The sequence below is a fragment of the Chenopodium quinoa genome, unplaced genomic scaffold (assembly GCF_001683475.1).
Source record: "Chenopodium quinoa cultivar QQ74 unplaced genomic scaffold, ASM168347v1, whole genome shotgun sequence".
Taxonomy (NCBI): Eukaryota; Viridiplantae; Streptophyta; class Magnoliopsida; order Caryophyllales; family Amaranthaceae; genus Chenopodium; species Chenopodium quinoa.
In genome coordinates, this window is record NW_018742345.1 from 1699007 (window position 1) to 1721321 (window position 22315).

The 22315-nt window shown below is 35.3% G+C and overlaps 2 protein-coding genes across 2 annotated transcripts; both read right to left on the reverse strand.

Moving 5' to 3' along the window:
- Window positions 1-14071: 14071 nt before the first annotated feature.
- On the reverse strand, window positions 14072-15062 carry LOC110693641 (zinc finger MYM-type protein 1-like). Its single transcript, XM_021870790.1, has 2 exons — window positions 14795-15062; window positions 14072-14703 (listed from the first exon to the last, which is right to left on the reverse strand). The coding sequence occupies exons 1-2, from the start codon at window positions 15060-15062 to the stop codon at window positions 14072-14074; spliced, it is 900 nt and encodes a 299-aa protein (XP_021726482.1).
- Window positions 15063-15820: 758 nt separating this feature from the next.
- Window positions 15821-16618, reverse strand: LOC110693650 (zinc finger MYM-type protein 5-like). The gene has a single exon (XM_021870801.1). The coding sequence runs from the start codon at window positions 16616-16618 to the stop codon at window positions 15821-15823; it is 798 nt and encodes a 265-aa protein (XP_021726493.1).
- Between the last annotated feature and the right edge of the window lie 5697 nt (window positions 16619-22315).

Sequence of the window (22315 nt, forward strand, 5' to 3'; positions counted from 1 at the left end):
AATTCAAATATGAAGATGGCTCACTCACATCCTCACTAAGGGAAGCTCTCAAAGGCGGTGAATAAGGGGAAGGATGGCAATCAAGCTCAAATGGGGAATGAAAAGGATCAAAATCCTCAAAAATCCTCTCATCACAAGAAAATCTCCCTTCACCTTCACACCCTTAGCCCACATCATTCTCCAAAACACTCTCACACTCCAAATGAGGTGCCTCACATCCATTTACTTCGACCAAAGAACTCATCACTTGGGCAACCCTCATTTCTCTCAATTTTTGTTCCTCTTGAATCTCTTGGAGTTGTTGGGTGAGATATTACATTTGAGAAAGAATTTGGGCATCAATGTTATTGGGTTGAGGTTCATGATCAAAGTCAAATTGCACATCACCAAAATTAGCACAAACCTCATCAAAATGAGCATAAGGGGGAAAGGTGTCAATTTGCATACTTGGATTATCACAAGGCACATAAGAAGTATCAAGAGAATTCATGTAAAAATTAAAAGAATCTTGGCATTGAGAATCAAAGCAAGAAACATGAGATTCTCTATCAAAAGAATCCCTAGCAAACCATGTGAAGAAATCCCAAGCATCATGCATAGACAAATGACAAAATCTACCATTATTCATCTCCTCAACCATTCCCCTAGTATACTCATTCATGCCCCAATAAGCTATACCACAAGCATCACTAAGAGAACACCCATGGTAACTAAGAAAACCATCTAATCTTTCAAAGTAAGCATAGAAGGGTTCACCATCAAATTGAGGAAAAGATAAGCATGCCATTTTTATACAAAGAACAAATAAAAGCAAATAAAAATCAAATAATATACAAGAACCTAGCTAATCTAATCAACACAAACTTATGAACGCCTTAGTCCCCGGCAACGGCGCTAAAATTTGATCGCGGATAGATAGGTCGTTAAGCTACCACCCTAACCAAATTAATCATTTATAATACCTAAACTTACACTAAACTAGTTAGTGGTAAGTAAAGGGTCGAACCCAAAAGTACTAAGTATATCAATTTGTGCTAATTAGACTACTAGGAAAGCTTATGACATAGAGAGAGGATCAACTAAACACAACTAAGAATAAATAACTAAAACTAGGGAAAGTGGAATCCAATTACATCAATACATTCAATAACATCATACAATTAGATGAAAATGACCTTGATTAGGAACAATCAACACATTTAACACACTCTCGCGCAATAAAGCATGTTAATTATCTTACTAAACTAATTCACTCTAGTGCAACTAGCCTAACAAAGGTATGGAAGAAATTAGGGCTCTCAACCAACTCACTCTCGCACAATCGATTTAAAGCACAATTAAGACATAGAATAAATTAGCTAGAAAGATTCTAATCCATAAAAGCATCATCCATACACAATAATCAAGAAACAATTCCATACTAATCACAATAAATCATTTATTTTATTAACATAACCTTCATCCAATTCCCTAAAATAAAATCTAAGCTAACAAAATAAAGAAAGACATAGAAAACAAGGTAAAATAAGAATAAAAACAAGATTAAGCAAACAAACTAATTAATCTACTCAAATCAACAAACAAAAAGCAAAAACTAAGAATTAAGCAAAGAAATAAGATGAGAGAAAATTAGAAAATGCTCATTGAATAGATGAGAAGAAGTTCCACAAATTTGCTTCTTCAACCTCTCAAAAACTCCATGGAAATCCAAGCTTTCTCTCTCTACACTACTCCAAAACTAACCCTAAGAGAGAGAAAAATGGCTAAACTAATCTAATCTATCTCAAAAAATAAAATGTTGATTGAAGTCTTGAGAAAATAACCCCAAAGGGGTATTTATAATACAAGTTAAATAAAAAATAAAATAAAAGAAAGAAACTAAAAAGAAATAAGACTAAATAAAACAATTAAAAAAAACTAAACTAAAAAACCAATAAAAACAAAACTATCATAAAAGAAAAATGAAATGGGAAAAAGAAATCCCCAAAACCCCCAATTCCCACCAAAACCCACGAAATATCAGCCTACCCTCATCTTCTCCCTTTCGAATTTGGCTTCTTCCATTCACCATATCAACAGCAAACAATCATCCTCACCGTTCATCAACACTATCATCATCTAGCATCAAATCGTGGCCGTGCGATTTTCATTAAAATCACATGAAAAGCTCGTGATTGACCCACAATTGCGCGCCCGCACAGAAATCGCACAACAAGTCGCGCAAAGCTACTGCCTCAACTCGATTTTGGACTCCAATTTGTGCGCTTTCTGACAGGGCTGTAAGACCGCGAATTGGCTTGGCTGTGAGTTTGGGTGTTGTGAGTTGCGTGGCTATTAGGTGAGTAATTTGGTGGTGATTTGGGTGGTTGTTTTTGCGGGTTGTGGTGGGCTGATTGGTGTTGTTGGTGGTTTAATTGGTGTTGCAGGGGTCGAATTAAAGGTGGTACTTGCTGGCGGTTTTGGTGGCGAAACGGGAGGTGTGGCTGGGTTGTGCTGTTGCTGGCAGCGTGGTGGTAATTGCTATTGGTGGATGTGTTGTGCTGATATTGGTGGGAGTGCGTGGCAGGTGGTTGGAGGTGCGGAGATTAGTGGCGGCTGGTAGAAACAGGGGAGTTGCGTGGTGGTTGGAGGTGTTGGAGTTTGCGTGAGGAATCAGGGGAAGGTGATTGGAGGTGGTGTGTTTATTGTTGTTGCAGTTGGTGAATTGGGGGAAAGCAGTGGTGGAGCTGGTTGTTTGGGTGGCTAAAGGTGGTGGTGTGCGGATGTTGCTTGAGGGAGCAGGGGTTGCTGGGTGTTGGTGTATTGGAGGTGAGGTGCTGGTGGTTGTAGTTTTGGTGGCTGTTCGCAGTTGGGGTTGCGTGGCAGCAGCCATGAGCCCATGACTTGGCTTGGACACATTTGACTCAAACTCGGAATTTCAAACTTGATTTGAACAAGGAAATCAACCGTCAACCCGAACACTCCTATAACCAAAAATCAAACACGAGGGGATTATCAAAAGATAAAATAAAATAAAGTAAAATAAGATAAATAAAGTAAAATAAAATGTTAAAACTAAATAAATAATAAAATTAAATGAAATAACATAAAATAAACAAAACAAAGTAGAAACTAAAAGAAAAATACATAAAAAGAGAGAAACTAGGAATTAATAAAACTAAGTTAATCTAAATTAAACTAAAAACTGCAAAATACTCAAATAAAAAGATAAAAGACGAGAATAAGCAAAATAATAGAAATAAAGGATAAAAATGAGCTTAATTATTGAAATAAGCCGTAAAAGTATTCAATAAACACCCCTAAAAGTGACATAAAAGTCACTTATCACAACACATGAAGACGAAAGAACCCGGATTGCTGCGGTGTAATGGCCATTACAAATCTTCCTACGACACTGCTTAATAATACGCTCTTCCAAATCAAGGTCCTCATCATCAACCACCGACATAGTATGAGAATCCTCTGCCAAAGTTTCCCTCACAAGCTGCAAACTACCACCTGGTGCACCCCAAGAACAAATAGCACGCGAAATACTTTCTTCTTGATGTCGGCGCCTTACAGAAGACCTAGACTCACGACTACTCCGTGGAGGAAAGTTTTTAAGGGTGCAAAGAAGTAACATCAACAACGATACCCAACTAGAAATGTCATTAGGCTTAGAGATCACCTTATCAAGAGTACCTTTCAGAACCCGAGAAAACCCCAAACGACACTTGGGTAGGATAGATTTCAAAGTGCGAAACCCCTTTGAGAACAAACAGTTAAGGAGAGCCACATCAAAACCACAAATCTGATCTTGCGTTAGAAATCCACATGTCCAATACGAACTGAAGAAGAGGGAGCTTGAGGCCTGGAGAAATTATGAAGCACAAAACGAATAACACCATCTCCTTCATCAGGTGGTGACACATCCTCACCCCTATCATGACTTCACCTAGAGTGAAGCATATGAGTTCTGTAACAAACCCGACATAACCAGATCCCCATACGCATAAAAGTAACTTTTGCCTCAGTATAAACAGCCAAATTAGAAGTAAGAGAATGTCGTGTGACATCCCGCGCACCAGTATAACAATGACGATCATGAATATGGTTGATTAAAGAACGTCTAGTAAGTCCATTACCACTCCCATCTTTACACCCACTAAAACCCACAAAGGGACAATGAAACTTCACCGACATGGCTACACGCAACCACCACCCAAAACCGGAGCAAGTACCACACAGAAAACAACACTCAAGAAGCCCAATAAAACGACCAAAAAGTGCAACCAAATACACAAGAAATTGCATCTGTAGTTTCCAAAAAAAATTTCACAAACAACACGTAAAACAGCACCCCAAAAGACCAGAAAATGGCACCCTAAAAGCACGGAAAACTGACCAGAAAATTTGACCCACAACGCACTACAATTACACCAAAAACATACCAGAATCTGTTGCCAAAAATGTTCCCAAACAGCACGTAAAACAGCACCCAAAAAGACCAGAAAATGGCACCCGAAAAGCACGAAAAACTGACCAGAAAATAGGACCCAAAACACACTACAATTCTGCCAAAGACTTTCTTACAAATCCGTCCCAAACATCCCCTAAAACTGCACCGAAAACAGCCCTCAAAACTACACCATAAACTGCCCGAAACTCGCATATAACATCCCCTGAAACTGCACCAAAAATAGCCCCTAGAACTCAACAGGATTTTGCCCAGAAATTTCCGTCTAACCGCCGGGAAACCAGACTTGACACTTCGCCGGTGAAGCAGCCGAAAAACAAGACGTTGAAGTCGACCCTAAAGCTTGATCATACGCTGAACCTGCCTGCAATTCGCTCTGAAACTGCGCAAAAAAAAACCCCTGAAACAACATGAAAAGTGACGCAAGAGAAGTTGGTTGAGAACCTTTCGCCTGAAATATACTTGGCTTGACCTGTCGCCGATGGAACAACTTATTATTATTATTATTATTATTATTATTATTATTATTATTATTATTATTACTATCATTATTATTATTGTTGTTGTTATTGTTATTATTGTTTTCTTGGAACAACATAATTATAAGAAAAAAAAACACTTTCTATTTTAATTGTGGATAATTTAAATTGTTAGTGAAATTTGTCTAAGGCGGGACTTGTGCTCAAGACAACGACGTTCCTAACCTCTCCTACATGGGATCTCATTGACCTAAGTAATCTAGTATTATTATTTTTAAATAATTAATTTATATAAAACTACTTTCTAATTCTTATTGTTATTGTTATTCTTATTGTTGTTAATTGTTATTATTATTGTTATTGTTAATTTGTTATTGTTATTTATATTATTATTTTTATTGTTATTATTATTGTTATTGACTTATTATTATTAGTATTATTATTATTATTATTAAATATTAATCATGGAATCAAACCCGAACGCTTCCTCCAATTCTAGAAAAGCCAAGTAAAAACGTAAGGAATCACCAAACCCAAACACTTTCCAAACATGCCCTTTCCCTCCCCTAATGATAAAATGGATGATATGGCACCTTGGACTATGCGTAGTTCGGGAGTTCAGCAAACTCAATTCTCACCTCATTTACACGGATCACAACATGAATTTTTTATTCCTAATAGCCAAGGTAGCAAAACACAAGCCTCCGGGGCGAGTGAACAATCTACCCAAATGCCAAACACCCAAATTCCAAACTTATAAGAGTGGTGTACCAAAGAGGAATATGCTCAAACCAACCGAAATAGTGATGTTAGGGCACATTATCAATTAAGTAGAGATGGACAGAAAGCTAAGTGTCAGATTTGCTCTAAAATTTTCTCGGCCAAAACCAAGGGAGGGACGGGACACCTTAGTAGACATGCAAATAAATGTGATGAACCATCTAGTGATCCAACCCAACCAAAAAATTTTCAATTCCATCCACAAGGCTTCACTTACAGTTATGAGAGAGATGGGGATGAACTTGGGAGAATGATAGTACATGCCAAACAACCTTTTCTTTTCTCCGAAAATGATCCCTTTAACAACTACAACCGAGCACTACAACCTAAATACAAAAAAATCTCCCGAAAAACTGTTCGATCTGCTGCAATGAAAAATTATCAAGAGTATAAATTGAAATTAGAAAATGAATTGGGTAATCTTCTTAGAAGAGGTTCTTTAATTGCCGATGCATGGGATAGTGGTTACGGACATCACTATTTATGTGTTACTTCATATTGGTTGGATAATGATTGGTTGTTACAAAAACGCATCATTCATTTTAAATTGCTTAAGTACCCTCAAACCGGTCTTAACATTTCTCATCATTAAATGCAAGCTACTGATGCATATAGTCTTAGGATAAAATCATGTCTATGAATTTTGATAGTGCAACTTTTATGACATTTAGTGCTAATTTGGTTAAACCCCAATTGACCGATTTAGTATTAGATGGAGATACACTTCATATTAGATATATTGTCATGTTCTTAACTTGTGTGTGAAGGATGAAACACTAGCAATTGGTCCATTTTATCACAAAATTAGGAATGCTATTATAGCTATTAATAGCTCTAACTTGAGATATCAATAATGGAAAGGTTATTGCAGGAAACTAAGGGTAAAGGTTATCAAAATAGCACCGGATTGTCCAACTAGGTGGAACTCCACCTATGAAATGTTGAGTAGGGCAATCGATTACAAGGTTCTTTTAACACATTTTTATAATAAATATTTCCACAAAATGCTTTATTAGATGATGATTAGGGTTATTATGAAATATGAAATTTTTACAATTACTATATAGTATCACACATTGTTATTCTTCTGTATATAATCCTTGTTCACGTTCTTTTCTTAGCAATGCATGTTTACTTGCACAACTTTTTGCCAGACACTGATCACAAAAAGATTATCATGGATATCTTCCAACTATGGAGGAAAAATGGTGTAAATATTAAACTAATATTCCTATGATTTATATTTTTGCTTCTATTTTGGATCCTAAGCAAAAGTTTGGTGGCACTTTTTTATTAATTGATATTTATTATAGTAACATGGATGATGAAGATGATGTTGGAACTTTTAAAACTAAGGTGACTAATGAGCTTTTCTCTTTATATAGAGTTTTTGAAAGTAAATATGGAATTGTGTCTTGATTTTCCCCTTCTCAAACATCCAAAAACTTAAGTAAACGGGCCAAAGGTTTATTTGCACAAGCTGCTAACATGATGTCCAAGTTTTCAGGTGCAGAATCATTATCAACTACAAGAACACAAAGCGATTTTTTCGAGTTACAAATGTACCTAAATTACAACTTCATGAAAGGCATGGGCGATGAAGAGAAGTTCAGCCTCGACATCTTTGATTGGTGGAAATCACAAACCATGAAACATCCAATTTTGTCAGCAATGGCTCGTGATATTTTTTATTTCCAAGTCTCCTCTGTTGCCTCTGAAAGAGCTTTTAGTGCGTCGAGACAGATTTTAGAGACGATAGAAGAATGAACAAGACTAAAACCCGAAACACTTGAAATTTGTATTTGCTTCAAGGATTGTTTTGATGCCGAAACTCATTCCCAAGATCGTACTTACGCACAAAACGACGACGATGAAGGAACGCCGACTTCTTTTAGTTTTCATACTTCTCAATAAACTAATTTGGCCAATTAACTTGAACCACACGAAGACGAAGACAAAAAATAATAATTACATTATTACATATTTACATTATACACTATTGTACAATTTTGTATTATCGAAACTCGTATTCCTTATAATAAATGAAGGTTATTCACCAATTATTGTATGATTTTTAATCATCATTAATTATTCATATTATCGATTTATCGTACCGGCTATCGGCATAAAACAAAATAAGTTATTCTTCAATTTTTTGTGTTTTCGGCTTATCGCATTGGTAATTTTTTTTTTAATTATATGCATTTTTTGCTGAATAAAAAAATTATTTATTAACTTAAACATAATTAGATAAATAATTAATATAACCTTGATTAATATAACTTTGTTCAAAACAAAACATATTAACATTAACATAAACATAAATTAATAACAATATTTATATAAAATTAAGTTGTACTAAATATTTATATATATATATATATATATATATCGTTTTTTTATTTACATTTATTGTTAAAAAAAAAGTGGCACGGGTTGGCCCACGGCCCGGCACGGCACGGCTTGCCAGACACGTGGGCTGGGGTGTGCCAAATTTTGGCACAGCACGACCGCCGCCGAGCCGCCACGGCACGGCACACCCATCACCGCGGCACGGCCCGTTGCCCATCTTTAGGTACATGCGGCAAGTGACATGCACTTCCATACTCCAACGCTTTTGACAGCTAGCAAGTTTAGTTTATTAAACTTGATAGTTTACATTTCAATTATCATGTGTGGGAATAATAGCCAAGGCGGAAAAGTTTAAATATATACTTCAATGAGCAATTTATTCGAAAATATTGAAAGCTGTATGGTGAAGCTGGATAAGCCAACTTCAATGTAAAGCGGCAGGCGGGAATTATAGCCAGCTAGGAGGATGGAAGCCGGTCACCATTATTAAAGGTGTCAGTCGGTTTCCATCATCAAATGTATCAGCCGATTACCACTATCAATGGTGGTAGCCAGCCACCATCATCAATGATATCAGCCGACCATTGATCGCTGGACGACCATCATAACAAATTAACATCTTCTTTGTTCATCGATCATAGCCAGCCGGATTACCGTCTAAACATGAACTTCCCAGGATGATTATCAATGCGCCATCCAGCAACGGTGCTCGGATGACCATGTCTTTAGTGAGCTAGCTCATATTATGAGAGCAGCCTGTAGGGAATAATTTAAGCATCCCACACTTGAGCCCCATTGTGGTCATACACTTAAGCATGGTGGCGTCGAAAGGGAAGGAAGCTAGAGTAAAAGATTCTCTAACAAGTTTTAGTAACTTGTAAACCGTTCATAGGGTGAAGGTTACACCCCTTCACAATCAATGAGATCACTAACTCCACAGTGGTCTGGAACCATGATTAGATATTCGGGGATGAAGGTACAAATCCAACATAAAAGAGATTGAACCTGCCCTAAAAATAGGCCTCTACTTTATTATTCTCATATTCATGTGCGCTTTCTGACTAACATATAATCAATATAATAATCCTAAACCTGTTTATCTATGTTAGATGAATATTAATGCACAAACAAATCTATTATTGGCGATCACTTAAGTTATATCATATTAACCTAAACAAGAGTATTAATTATCTTATTAAGCGTGATTACAGATATAAATTCCCTTAATAAATGCATAAAAGGCGTGATCTAGCAATAACAATAATAATATATCAAGCAACAACAATCATCATCATAATAATAATATTGTCAAAGCATAATAATAATAATATTGTCAAAGCATAATAATAGCAAGATTCTGGGCATGATACTAACAAGATTAATAACAAATCCTAGCATGTCACTAAACAATAAAGATCAAATCTTTATCCCTAACATGATAATAGAAAGAATAGGAAGCTACCTAAACATGATACTAGGAAGCAATAAATAACATCCTAACATGTTACTAGGAATCAAAATAATTAAACACGATTTCTATATCAAAAGAATATTTAGATTACTTACTTCGATGCCTCGTATCTTTTTCTAATAACAAAATACACACTTTAGTAACTTCAAGGAAAATATAAAAACAAAAAATTAAACTAAATAACTAAAATAGACATTTAGAACCAAACCCTATAAAATATCAACCTTTCACGTCTAGGGCGAAGGCAAGTTTGAACTTGGCTAGGTGTGTCTAGAACTCGTGAATGCGGAATTTTGTAAAAGGGAAGGTTCAGAAAGAGGAAGAAGAATAAGGTTTAGCTTTTAGAGAATTAAGGATGATTAATGATGATAGTGAATGATTAAAAACGGGGAAATACGACCCCTATTTATAAGAAAATAGTCCAAAATCAATATAAAATAATCATAATTTGAATCGGAATAAAACTGACCTTTGTCGCCAGCAACAGAGCCCAACGCGAAACGACAAGCATCACGCATTGGCGACAGCTTTTTCGTTTAGCGCTAATTAAAAGATAAAGCGCGTTTTTTTACGGAATCCTCTTCTTTATGATTAAGCAATTAAACTCCAAATTAATTAACTTTATATCAGATTTTATCATAATAAAACACTTGTTTTATTTCGAATTAAAATCATTATTTTTCTAAAAAGATTAATTATCAATTGTAATGCTATTAGAACTCAAAATAACCTTCTAGACTATTCTGAAAGATTAGAATTAATCCTAATAATTTTAGAAAAAATAAATAATGGGCCCTCTACTAGATCATTGGGCAATAAAACCATTTCAGACCCAATTTTGTAAATGGGCTAGTACCTTGGCGCTTGATCTTGCTTCGTGAACGATTACCTTAGTGCTTGTGATGAGCCAATGCTTAGGCTCTTTAAACTAAGTGAGACGATCATGGTCAGGTCTATCACAGACTGCGATTGTAATCAAGCCAACTACTAATAATGTCAATCTGCTTATATGGACTAACTGGCGTACCAAGGAACCCAAGCTGCATCATTAAGTCTGCATAAATGATTTTGGGGGCCACAAGCCTTGTCGTTGAGCCAGCGCGCTCAGGAACCTTTTTGTCGCCACGCGCATACGTTGTCGCGATGCGACAGGAATCCCGCATTGCGTGATTTCTGTTGTTTGGCGCTAGAGTCGAGAATACAAAAATAAAAACACCTTTCTTCTCAATTTGTCGTGGCTGCTTCATTTCACTCGATTTTCGCACAAAAGTTTGAATTGCTCATTCTCTCTCGTTTTTCTACCAAATTTGCTCAAGTTTTCTGCAAATCGAAGCTTTCGGTCTCTAGTTTCCCTATCTATGTTAGTTTTCTCCAAACTCACCTCGGTTTTGTTAAAATTTTGTATGTTTTGGTTCACAAATTTCTTAAAAATTCAAAACTTTTGTTGCTTAATTTACTTGATATGTTGAATTTCATGGCATAAAATTGTTTATTTAAGCTTTTATATTGCTTTGGTAGTGTTTTAAGACTTGTTTGACTAGATTTGGTGAAGAAACGAACGTTTTTCCATTGTTTACCCCTTTGAGTTTTTAGAAACAATGTGGCTCGTTCTTGATGTTCTTGCTAGCTATTCATGCCCAATTTTTCAAAATTTTTGTCATAGTTTTGTAACAAAATTGTGTTTATTGCTTGAAAATGATATTTCTGCTCGAACCAAAATCATGCTCTGTTTTATTACTACGTGCTCTATTTTTTGTTCGAACATAGTATCATGCGGCTAGGCGAATCTTAGATACTATAGAACCTATAATTTATTATTATTTTATATAATTTAGCATGTCTCAACGTCATGGCTCTGGTTCTCGTTCTCGTTCTCGTTCTCGCAAGGTTCATAGGGAGGACGAGCCCGTTAATGTAGGCGGGGGAGCTTCCACTAGCCTAGGGGAGTTCCTTGAGTGAGACGAGCACACTCTCTACTTCGCGCCCAAATTTCACATCTTAGAGAGAATATGGCTCGGGATGACAATCGATCATGTTCGTTGCCACTACTTAGGCAATAGGTCCATTGATCAGATGTACGACCTTCACTTTTGCGATAAAAACGAGTTTCGCGAGCAATGGGGGTTGTGTGGTCTCCTTCATCTTCTTCAGGCTACTAGGGTCGTATACTTTTTCTCGTCGAGCTTTTCTCTGGTTTGAGCTCTGGTGGAGTTCTTTTGGGACACCACCAACACATTTTACTTTCCTTGGGGTGAGATGGCGATCACTCCTCTCGACTTCTCTCTCATCAACGGTTTAGAGTTCCGGGCGTCTTCGGTACCATTTGGCAGCGACATTACTGTTTTCTCTCTACTAGGAGAGGATTTGATCGTCCCTATATCTTTTCGAGCTCTTGGAGAGGCTCGGTCGACACAGATGAGCGCTCGATGCATTCGTCGGACCATGCTGATGCAGGCCTTTCAGGATGGTGCGACTACCCTAGAGCAGCGAGTGCGCATCTTTGTTTTGATCCTTTTATCGGGGACCTTCTCCCCTGACAAGGGTTGTAGTGTGCTACTCTACTGTTTGCCTACTCATTCCCGGTAGCGTCGGTGCTAATACAAGAGGGTTAGCGAGATAGGCTTTGATTTTCTCAAAGAATTTTTGATATTTATCGTCCCATATTACTGGCACGTTCTTCTTTAGTTTCTTAAATATGGCTTGACATACGTGGTTAATTTGGTTATGAACCTACTTATATATTGCAACCGACCAATGAATCCTCAAATCTGTTTCTCAGTCTTAGGATGCGACATTGACATGATTGCTTTAATCTTGGTTGGGTCTATCTCCATTCCTTTAGAGCTTATAATGTAACCTAATAGTTTTCCTAAGGTTACTCCAAAGGCACAATTAGATGGATTTAACCTCATGTTATATTTTCTCAGCCTTTCGAAGAATTTTCTTAAGGCTAATAGATGTCCTGGACGATCTTTTGATTTTCAATCATATCATCTACGTAGACCTCAACTTCTTTGTGCATCATGTCGTGTAATAAGGCAGTCGCTGCTCTTCGGTAAGTGGCACCCGCGTTTTTCAACCCAAATGGCATTACCGTGTAACAATAAGTGCCCCATGGCATTATGAATGTAGTCTTTTCCATATCTTCCTTGGCCATGAGAATTTGATTGTATGCTGCGTATCCATCCATAAACGAGAGAAGCGCATGATTTTCTGTATTGTCTACCAAGATGTCGATGTGTGGTAAAGGGAAGTCGTTCTTTAGACTTGCCTTATTCAGATCTCTGTAGCCAACACACATTCTTACCCTTCCATCCTTCTTTGGAACTGGCACCACATTTGCAACCCATTCTGGGTATTTGGATACCTTGACAAACCTGTAGTAATTTGTTTTTGAACTTCTTCTTTTATTTTAAGAGATACGTCGAGTTTCATTCGACGTAACTTTTGTTTTACAGGTTTCATTCCTCGAATTAGTGGTATTGTGTGTTGAGATATTTCTCTATTTATTCCTGGAATATCTTCATATGACCAAGACAATACATCGATAAATTCTTTTAGTAGATCAATTAAATTGGTTCTTTCTTCTTTAGTAAGAGTTAGTCCGATTTTAACTTCTCTTTTAATGTTTGGATCTTTTGAGATATCCACTATTTCAGTGTCTTCTATTACAGGTGTTTTATTCTCAAGTGTTTCCACTTCTTTAATTATTTCTTTGTCACTTTCATTATTGGTTAAGCAATGCTCGTCATCTTGAGTTAAGGAATGACATGAGGAGTAAGCAAAAGAAGACATATTATTGAATTCGGAAACCATCACATCAATTAACAAAATGTCTGTTGGGACTTGAATACTAACTATCCTAGGAGTAAATACTAAAATAGAAGAGCTAGGGGGAGGTTCTATAGCTAAAGGTTTTGAAAACCCGATGGAGAAAAACTCAGATTCAGACTATGACTCAGAAGACTCTTCGAATATAGGTCCTTAGTTGTTATAGCGATCTTCTATCCGCTTGGTGTAGTCACATTTACAATCTTTTGCAATCCCTGGACTAGTCCCTCTGCCGGAGTGATAAGCTTTGAGGGGTCAAAGCTCTCACTTTATAGTGTTGTTTAAATGAGCACGAAGTTGTCTTCAATATATTTTGGCTCATATTTCTAGTGCCTAAAGAGAAGTCCCATGACATTAAAGTCAAAATATATGGAGGTGATTTCTCCTTATAGTTAGGAGTTGGGATGTCATCTAAGAAAAGGCAGTCTAGGAAGATTTCGAACAAGGTTTTCCTGTTCCATCTTTGACAAAGGGCTCGGGAAATTCATAGCATGGATAATCTTCACCCTCTCTTATGAATTGTCCATTTAGGGTGAGGAAATATTGATCCTTTTGGCAGGTCCGTTTCTGAGATTTTAGAGTCCTAGGGGCGGATTAAAAAATGGGGCCCTAGTTAGCTAACTATTAAATTTAATAATAGACAAAATTGGGTATGCAAAAAATGAAAAATACGCGGTATTTTATTTATAGTTAAGATAACGCTTATACAAAATTTTTCCTTCTAGCATTTCTAGATGCAAAGTCATTAATAATAGTTTCTACATCAATATGCTCTAACATAGTTCTCTCAATACATAAAGTAGCTAAACCATTCAACCTTTCTTGAGACATTGATGATCTCAAGTAGGTTTTCAATAATTTCAACTTCGAAAAACTTCTTTCGGTAGATGCAACCGTTACCGGCATAGTCAATAGTATCCGATAAGCTATTGATGCATTTGGAAAGCAATCGACATCTTTGAAAAACTCTAGAATCTCATGTGCCAACATCAACATATTTGGTAAAGTCATTTGCAATACTTTTAATTCTGAGAAAAGATCATCTGCATCAACATCAGACAAATTATTATGAGAAAAAGTAGTCTTAAAATTGATGCAAGATTTTTTTAATTCATCATTGTCTAATGACTTTAATTTGTTTGAATGAAACAAATATCCAAATATATTGTCAAACACCTCTAATTGTTCAAATATATTTTTCAAAGAGTTTATTGCCATATCAACAACCAGCAAAAAATAATTAACTCTAAAAGATTCCTCAGGTGATTGTAATTCTTCATCATTACCATTATGCCTTTTTCTAAATATTTGACGCTTTGTCGGAAGTGTAGGCTCTAAATCCATATCAAATTCAAGGCTTTTAGCAATATTTTATACTAGATTCAAAGCCATTATTTCTATACTCCTCAAAATACAAAATAATACCTTTCACTTCCTTCATTGCAGCTCCAATAAACATAGACTTAGTTTTCAATTTCTTACTCACATTGTTAATTGAGAATAAAATGTCATACAAAATCACAATGCCAAGTAAAAATTCATAACTTGCAACACAATTAGCTAAACTTTCACATTCACTCTTAGTCTTAGCATCATTACCACTAGATTCATACAATTTTTGCAAAGCTAATTTTATTTGAGGCGCTTGAAACCTAATAGCTTTAACAGTACACTTTTGATTCGACTTGTCCATCGATTATTACATAAAGATTTAACAGTAAGACCCGGAACATTATCAACTAAAACCTTCCATTTTTTTGTAGAACTTGCAAATAATGTGTATATGCGTTGCACAATTCCAAAAAAAGAAATAGCTTTAACACAAGAATGTGCCATATCCGAAAGAGTTAGATTAAGACTATGACAAGCACATGGCATATATAAAGCCCTTGGATTTATTCCAAGTAGTCTATTTTGAACCCCTTGATGTTTTCCTTTCATATTAGAACCATTGTCATAACCTTGTCCTTTAACATTATCAATATCAAAATCAAGAGACTTGCCTACATTTAACAATTCATTAAAAAGTCCCAACCCTGATGTATCATCTACTATTAAGAATTCTAAAAAAAATTCTTCTAGTTTTATCTTATCACAAGACACATTAACACATCGTACTATCAAAGTCATTTGTTCTTGATGGCTCACATCCGAGGTACAATCAAGTATCACAGAAAAATATTTAGCCTCTTTGATGATCTTTATCATAGAAGTTTTAACACTATGGGCTAAAAGAGAAATCAATTCATTTTGAATTTGAGGACCAAGGTAGTGATAGTGAATTTCATGACTTTTTATGCGTCTAATAGGATCTTGCATTATCAAATCAAATTCAGCTATCATTTCAATCACAACCAAAAAAATTACCATTACTATCCTCATACAATTTTCCATTAGATCCACGTAAAGCTAAATTATGTTTTGCAAGACATTTAACAACATATATTATTCTTATAAAACTTGTCTCCAACGTTCCTTTTCTTTAAGAATCCCTTCTTGTAACTCTTTATCAATGCCTTTGTTCTTATTCAATCTCAATCTTGTTTCATTCCAAATACTCATATTAGTCAAATGTTCTACACTATTCTCATGTAGTTTGAGTTTCTCGCTCAAATGTTTCCAATCATTCACTCCATCATTTGCTAAAAGAGTTTTGTTATTTTGAGAAGTGAACAATTTACAACAAAAACAATATACTTTATCAACATGTTTTGAATAAACCAACCATTTTCTATCTGAAGTTTCCCCATTACTCAACTTTCTTATAAAATAAGAATATGAAAAATGCCTAGAAAAACTATCGATAGGAAATGTGAGATTTAACTCTCTTATAGGTCCTTTTTCAATCAAAATATCTCTAGTTTTAGCATCAATTAAACCCCAATTTCTAGGATCGTAGATATCAAAAGGAGGGATAAAGTGTTCATTAATACCCACATCAACATTTGGCATATCATTAGGAACATCAACATTTGGCAAATCATTAGGAACATCAACATTTGGCACATCATTAGTAACATCGACAATTGGCACATTATTAGGAACATCAACAATTGGCACATCATTAGGAACATCGAAAATTGGCACATCATTAAAATTATCATCATTATTCAAGTTATTCGAAGATTCTTCCACTGGACTACTACAAAAAAATTTATCTAATGCTCCTCTTTGAGATTCAATCAAATGTTGGGCTCGTTTTCTTTTTTCCCTTTTATCATGTCCGGATGCATATTTTCTCGGAAACATTATTAAAATAAATAATATAATAAAAGTTAAAGAATAATATCACCGAATCTCGCAAGATGCTAGTAGTAAATCCGAAAAGTCCAAATATCGGCAACACCTACAATAACATAAAATTATAAATTCAGTACAATTGAATAATACATTATTTAAATATATCATTTACCACTTAACAATTAAACATATGGTAAATCTGTAATAATATCATGCACTGATACACTCATAATTCATGAATCCATAAAGAATTAAAGACCATAATTAAAATCTATCAATCGACATTTCATAAAAAAATGTGATACTAATAACTTTTCTTTTTTGGGTAGAGATACTGATAAAGTGATAAGATAATTCATAAATTCATAATTAAAAATTACCATTTGACAATTTGATAATTCATAATCAATAATCAAATATCATATTCATAATTCAAGCAAACTGATAAATTAAGAACTAACTAGAATTCTGGAAAAAATGTATTTCGTGTAGCATCTTTAAATTTCTTGTAATTGAATTATTCATAAATTAAAATAGATTAATTGCTTTAAATTGCTAGAAAAAAAAAATTAAATTTAAGAACTTACTCGTATGATTTTAGAAATCTCAATAAATATTCTGATACTCCGTACTCGTATGATATCTGAATTCTGATTTCATCTTCGAACATCGAAGTCAAACTCCATAATAATGGTGAAAAAATAATAGATAAAAATAGAAAAAAGTGATTAAGAAAATTGATAAGTGAAGAATAATTAAAAGAGTATAATTTATACGAAAATTCTTAGACTTTGATTCCGTTGAAAATTGATTGCAAAGATGAACGTTTATGGGGGAAATCATATTCTTAGAATTAATTTAGGAAAGAAGATGAAAAATCAGAAAAATAATTGATTTCATGAATGAAATTGAAGAGTATACGGTTGTATTTGGGTAGATTATAGGAATTAATTTGGCAAATTCAACTTCCCAAAGATGAAGGGGCTATTTTCTAGGAGGAATTAATTTGAGGGGATTTTTGAGGGAATAAATTGATTGATTAACTTGAAATCTAGAATAAACGCCGCTTATTTCGTATAATAAGTTTTTTTTTTATATATATATATACGAATATGGGTTTCAAATTTTGGGGCCCTAGGCGGGCGCCCCGGCTGCCCCGACCCAGATATGGCCCTGTCCTTTGGGATTTCTTTCTTGTGGGTACAAGAATTTCTCCGCGCATTGGCCTTTTCCCGGGCTTGCTTATAATCTTTCAAAGTTGGTTCAAAACCAAGTTTGAAAGTATCTAATTTAGGAAGGCCAGGCAATTTCGTTTGCATGTCTACTCTTTTCTTCTTTCCTAGAGTCATTCCGGGAAAGTGTCCTTGTTTTTGGAGTATACCATTAACTATCATATTTTAATAGAGGTCGTGGCAAAGAGGGGTCCTTTCATCATCCTTGATTAAGGAGACATTTCCTACGTTAAAGCCCCATAAGTCTTCATCGTTGTCATCGTGCTCCACATTTATGAGAGGTTTATCAATTGCTTTGATTCTTAATTGGGAAGCATCGATTGTAATAGGAATCCCTAAAACTATAGCTTTCACTTGTTGATGAAGTGATAAAGGGATGGTCTTGAGATCATGAAGCCAAGGGCGTCCCAGCAATAATTTGAAAGAAGCTTTGATGTCAACCTCTTGGAAAGTTGTAGCATGTTCTATAACTCCTGCAGTGACATTCATAGTAATAGTCCCAAGATCTTGGCGGTGAGTATTGTCATAAGCTCTTCTTCCTTGCGTTGATGGAGACAAGTCTTCATCCCTTATTCCCAACATCCTCGTAGTTTGTAATGGGAAAACATTAATTGCTGACCCAATATATACAAGAGTAATTAGGACATTCATTCTCTTGTAGGCTACTTCGAGGTTCAAGGCCTTATTGTGTTTGTCACCTTCTAGAGATAAGTCCTTGTCTGAAAAACTGATTAGATTAATGGGACTTAGAAGATCACTCGTGAAAATATTAGCTAATCCCTCAAGAGTGGTTTCTGAATCTATCCCTACTTTAGCCAAAGCATCCATTACTGCGATTCTATGTTCACGAGATGTGGCTAGTAGTTTCCATACGTTCATTTAGACCTTAGTCTTGTTTAGTTGTGTGACAACATCATTATCTTCTATGAATTATATGGGAACTTGTTGGGTAGAAGGAATATGTTATGTAGTGATGGGAGGTTGTACTCTACCAGATCTTGTGAGGACATCTATGGGTGAATCTTCTTCATCCCAAATGTCAACTACTGGGTATATTGTGGAAATTGGGGTTTCTTCCACATATTTAAGGTAAACATCCTCATCATCACTTTCTCAGACTCTGTTGATGCTAATACCCCTTTCTAGTGGGATTTAGGCCAACTTCTAAGTGTCAATTAATCTTTGAATTTGAGACAGTGTTCTATGGTATGTCCCCCTGCTTTATGCTATGGACAATAGAACCTATCTATATTTTCCAAATATTCAAATGGTCTTGGCTCGAGAGGTTTGATCTTCTAACTCTCGAAGAGCATTTTGAACAAGTTTGCAGAAGAGGTCCCAATTGGAGTGTGAGACTTGTTACTCTTTTTGGGTGTTTTGACTACTTGGAGAGAAAATGGTTTTCTCTTAATAGTCTCTGTGCGTGTCACCTCTTGAATGTTATGTTTATTTTGATTCGTCTTTATGTGATCGAGGGCCTCGCGACAAATGACTATTGATTCCTGCATCAGTTGTGTAAGGGCCCTTACCTCCTTTTTTTGTTGCAATTTTTTAACTTGTCGGAAGATCACTCATGGAATCGAAAAAAGGTTTCCTCCTCTTCCTCAATGGCATGAGCTTCTTTGATTGGTTTGATGAGGAATGATGGGTCAATATCACTTTCCTTATCGGATTTAGCAAAAGAACCTGAAAGTAGGGCGCTATTGATACTTGGCTTCTTGCTTGCAGGAGGCAAGGGAAGTTTGTTGCTATCAATTAGATCTTGAATAGCTTCCTTTAGCTTCCAACAGTTTTCACTAAGAAGACCCCTACCTTGAATAGCTTCATTGGGGTTCCAACTAGTCGTCCTCCTTTCGACCAATGGATCTCCAAATGGTCCAATGGGAGTTATAATACCTTTTGCATGAAGGCGATCAAATGTGATGTCATAACTCATGACAATAGGAGTATATTTCTTCCTAAATGGCTTATTTTGTTCTTGATTATTCATAGAAAGGACTTCATTCAGATTGAAGGTATTAACGTTTTTTGAGTGGGTGGTTTTAGAAGAAGAAGGATTGTCGTTCTTTTCTCCTTTCCATCCAATGTTGGAGTTGTTAGCAGCTTTTTGTTTTTCAAGATCGTCCTTAATATTAATTCATATATCATAAACGGCCTTAAAAGTATTCAGATTGCTTTAATACTTGAGATGCTTAAATTTTTTTCTTAAAGGTTCTTAATGAACATCCTTATAGATTCTTTCTAACTAGGAACCTCAACCATTTTGGCAAAAATTTCCCTCCACTTATTAAAGACGGAGGTGAAACCTTTGTTCTCGTTTTGTTTGAACATTTCAAGCTCTCTATGGTCAGTTTCAGCCTGAATGTTACATTAATATCTATAATTAAAAGCGTTTACTATCCCATCCCAAGTAGAAATCTTTTCTTTGTCAAGAGAAAAGAACCGTTGTTGGCAAACGGTTTCAAGAGATAAAGAGAACAAAGAATGAAAGATTTTCCGATCAATCCCCTTGATATTCATTATTGTTTCAAGCTTACCATGGTCTTACACAAGATGTCATTGACATTGAACTTGTGCCGAAGAAGCTCCTTGTCCACCGATACCCCTTGTGAGCTAATGGCCTGGAACTTGTAGTCATTGGAGAGCTTGTTCAAGATTTCCTGCATTTGTTGCATCTGTATTTGTCTCGCAGGGTCATTGACTTGAAGAGCCATAGTCTTCATAATTTCAGTTACATTAGCCAAGTCTTGCCTAAGTTCATTGACTTCTTCTTTAGTTGGAATTATCCTCTTAGCCTTTCTCTTTTGACGGATCGGTTTATCAAAAAGGGAGATTTGAATAAAAGTGTTGTCCTTGATTAGTCGGCCTTCTCTTCTTGACTAAGTATTGTAAATTAAACCATTTGTTTTAATAACTTGACTCAAATCGACTTTGATTTTATTGGTTTTAGAGAAAAAGAAATAAAAGGGTGAATATTTTTGGGAATCAAGCTCAAGGTTTAAACAAGCATGGTTTAATTGGAGGATTAATATCCGACTTACCCCCTAAAAAATGACGGAAAACACGCGCACAATAGACTCTCTAGACATGGTCAATGTGAAATATTTATAAAGTGTGTGCTTTTAATAGTGAGTGAAAGTGGCATGCGTTGACACTTGTGTAAGACCATGGGATTATGTGCTTAGACTCAATTAAGGACTAGATATATATTTAGTTGTTTAATAAATTGATTAATTAGACTCTATGTGAAGACTCGAGCACGAAACTAGACTGTCGCCGAAGCAATAAGACTGTCGCCATACGCTAAGACCCAGCGCGATGCGACAGTGTTGTCGCATAACGCTGGACAATAGCCTGTCGCGCCAAAGTACAAGCTCCTATGCCATTACTAGAACAGTAGTCTAGGTCTGTTTCAAATGTTTTACTCTAAAATGACAAGCCTATAGTCGTACTAAGTCAGGTTTGATCAATATTCTTAGACTCATACAAATTAATTAAGTAACTAAGCAAATTCCTTTAGTCATTAATTAGTTTATGTAGACACCTAAAAATGTCTCCCCAATCCAAACCTGATGATGAACAACCTTTCACCGCAATTATTGATCGGGTTGAGTATTTAATCTTGGAGTGCTTAAATCCATATTTCAATTCCATAAACCAACCCAATTCCTACCCCATTTCCCCAAACCATAACTTATTTTCCTCTTTTCGTGCCTTTAAACCCAAAATAATTCATTTTGTGTCCTTTAAAATCATTCATTTCGTGTCCTTTTTATAAAAACATTTGATCCAATTTATTTTGGTCCATAATCTGGGTCCAATGATTGAATAGTTGGATTGGGCTTGAAAAGAGCTTTCCAACGATATATTATAAACCCAAATCCGAGTTATAACGAATACGTTGTGACAAAAGTATTAAACTGAGCCCAAACCGAACCTAAGCCCACCTTACCTACGACCCAATGATCATGTGGAGGGTCCAAATGATTTAATCCAATTCCTAAACCAATCTAATATATATATATATATATAAAGGGGAGTTTTTTCTAGAGTTTTTAGAAAGCCACATAGGATCTAATTTTCTTAGTGTCCCATTTAGGATTATATTTTTTTTGAAGCAATTAGGATTATAAATTTAAGTGGTAGCCAATTAAATACAAGATTATTTAAATATTTTATAATTAAATAATTCAAATGTCAAGTAAGCAAAATTGGCAAATGAGATTTTAAAATTTAAATTATAATTAAATTATTCACATGCCACGTAAGCAAAATTGGGGAATGTAATTTTAAAATTTAAATTAATTAAATATAAAATATTATCTTTTGATATTAGGAATTTTATCTTAATTTGACTTAATATATAACAAATTTAGCACCTTAATTTAAGAAATTTTGTTTTAAACCATGCATTGCGTGCACGGGCTTCATCTAGTTAGATTAATTGGAATCTTCTACAAGTTTCTAAAAGATC